The following is a 2,499-nucleotide window of genomic DNA, read 5'->3' as shown; positions in this document are numbered from 1 at the left end:
ATACAAATCTTAGAAATGGGCTTCTCTCCAATGGTCAGTAGAAACGAGATGAATCCCATAAGCATCAGTTCTGCAATCCAAAAAATACCATTTAAAATGTATTATGTCAGCCGATGTCATGTGATGCAATCTCATTCTGAAATTCTGAGAGTTGCTAAAAGATAGACTTGCTACAACGATCTGAATACTTCTTATGAACAGCTCTCAGCTTATTTCCTCCTGTATTTAGGTGAAAATCAACCATGAAATACGCACATTCCCTGGAACAATGCACATAAATGTTATTACCTCAATGTACAGAGTTAACAAAATGTGCGTACGCCTCCAGACGCTTAGTATGCGCATTAGTATTAGATAAAGATTCAATTCAGACAGGGTGTTAGTAGCTGAGTTCCAACATATAGTTGATCAAGACACAATGTTCTGGCCGTAGCTGATCAACAATGCCTGCGTGTAATTGATGAAGAAATCTAAAATGTCTAGGAGTAGGATTTCTTTAGAAGGGTAAAATCAGTAAAAGCATGATGCTTTAAAAATTTTAAGGCTTACTTCAGGTCTGCTTCAGAGTAGCCTGTATGAAGGGTAAGTGTTTTGTTCCAACATGGATCCTTCCTCAAAGTGCATCGAGCAGTGTAGACAGCAGCAGCAACAAGCATTGATGGATTGTAGATAGTCCATGCGCTTTATGGACATATCTTTCCATGCCAAGCACTTAATGTCCAAGAGGCTTATAAAGGGATAAGAGGAAAAAAGAGGAAACAGGCATATTCAACAATAAAATAATAGAACGAACGAGAAGTGAAACACAGCCAAACCACATAGCCTCCAATTCAAATATAAGTAGACAATACTGGCATCCGTTGTATGATTGCAAACAACATAAATGTTTTCATGTCATTGTCAATAAAATTGAATGTAGGCTAAGAGCATCATGCTTTGAATTCCCCGAGACTCTAACCAAATATTTTTGTTGAATTTACAATTTCTTTCATCCATTAGGACATCAGAACATGCTGGAATAAGAACACAGGACATACTATTCATGTTCTTGAATATAACTTTAACACCATGTATAATCATAATTCCACAAGGCTTGGTAAGCAATAAGAAGCACTATTTCTATACAATTAAAAAGTGGCCATCAAAAGATTTGACACAAGTTAGCAAGACTGATGGTCCCAATGCACAATTATTTTGCCAAATCAGAAAATACACATCTTTGGGGATGCACACTACTGCAAATCTAGAAATATTTACATTAATATAGGTGAAGAGAGCAATTATCCTAGTTAAGCAGATAACTAACTCTCGAAATTCTTCTCTGGCATCTCCGTCACTGTCTTTAAAATTTGAGAATTGTCGTCAGTAATACTTCCTTGTGTCCAGCGTTTTAACATCTCCAAGGCTGCTTTTGGCTGATCCATTGGGACCATATGACCTGCATCATGAACCTAGTGCAGCAAAATAGAAGATTCCGTAAGGAAGAAATTATCTACTTGTACAACGAAATCAAAGATGATCATCGAGTGCCTTTTACCTTGAGAAAACTGAGTGGTCCATAACTGGTTATTAAACCTGCTTCCTTATCGTCTACAAGGAAGGATTTTGTAGGTGCCTTCTTGAAATTCTCACTTCCAGACCAATCCATGGAATTCACCCATCTTGAATTGCCTGAAAGACACATAATTTGAACAATTAACTTTTCAATTTTGAAGATTAGACTGACAAGCCTGAAAAACACAACTGCAAATAAGTTAATAACAGACTTAACACCTAAATCATAAAGTCATTCTCCAAAACAAAAACAATATGTTATATGTATACAGTATCATTACCTAACCAATTGCAAATGAGATCATATTCTCCTGCATAAACTAGCAACTTAACACCATCCTCCAAGAGTGTTGGAATGCCAACTTCCATATTCCGCATCCAGTCAGTAAGCATAGCTTCATAAACCAAGGGGCTACAGGAGACAAAGTTTCGGCTGCCAACCCCCAAGGCATCCCTAACGGAACCCTGGTTTAAGTAATTCTCCATATTTGAAAAATCATAGCACAAGCCACCATTGCACTCCTTCCGAACATCATAGTACTGCAAAATATAAAACAAAATAATGAAAACTAATATTGTAAGATATATAAAACAACGATGACAAACTACATTTTAAGATACAAAATGCTGATAAAATAAACATAATGTCTGGCTGTCCAGTATTTAGAATTTAAGTCTTACATTGATATTCCCAGCTAATGCCATAATGGAATTGAAAATTGAGGTGCACACCAAGTATGATGCAAAGCATGTGATAGTCCCTTCGGTACCTGGAAAGTTATCACACCGGCTATAATCAGAACCTACATTAAGAACCTTCGATAAAGGATCCAGCATAACATCAGCCGTAACCAGTTACTTAAAACACTTCACAAATGGTAACTAAGGATCATAAAGCAAACAACATTTAGCCATCAAGCTTCTCGCAATTTAAAACATAGTAAC

At 36.6% G+C, this 2,499-nt stretch overlaps 1 protein-coding gene across 1 annotated transcript; it reads right to left on the bottom strand.

Moving 5' to 3' along the window:
• Positions 1 to 1,097: 1,097 nt before the first annotated feature.
• LOC149267382 (serine carboxypeptidase-like) lies at positions 1,098 to 2,274 on the bottom strand. The gene is made up of 4 exons (XM_089398652.1): positions 2,236 to 2,274; positions 1,836 to 2,094; positions 1,538 to 1,671; positions 1,098 to 1,451 (listed from the first exon to the last, which is right to left on the bottom strand). The coding sequence occupies exons 1-4, from the start codon at positions 2,257 to 2,259 to the stop codon at positions 1,302 to 1,304; spliced, it is 567 nt and encodes a 188-aa protein (XP_089254778.1). The 5' UTR covers positions 2,260 to 2,274; the 3' UTR covers positions 1,098 to 1,301.
• Between the last annotated feature and the right edge of the window lie 225 nt (positions 2,275 to 2,499).

This window comes from Pinus tabuliformis, chromosome 6 (assembly GCF_031772625.1).
Source record: "Pinus tabuliformis cultivar Carrire ecotype Pingquan chromosome 6, CPIR1, whole genome shotgun sequence".
NCBI classification, from domain to species: Eukaryota; Viridiplantae; Streptophyta; class Pinopsida; order Pinales; family Pinaceae; genus Pinus; species Pinus tabuliformis.
This window is presented reverse-complemented; position numbering and strand designations above follow the sequence as displayed.

Bases quoted from the DNA above. Each gene is read 5' to 3' on its own strand.
- LOC149267382 (XM_089398652.1), bottom strand. From the start codon at position 2,259: ATGGCATTAGCTGGGAATATCAAT. The intron at 1,672-1,835 runs GTAATGATACTG...TGTGTCTTTCAG, and splicing joins TCTCATTTGCAATTGGTTAG to GCAATTCAAGATGGGTGAAT. The intron at 1,452-1,537 runs GTAAAAGGCACT...TTGCTGCACTAG, and splicing joins GACCACTCAGTTTTCTCAAG to GTTCATGATGCAGGTCATAT.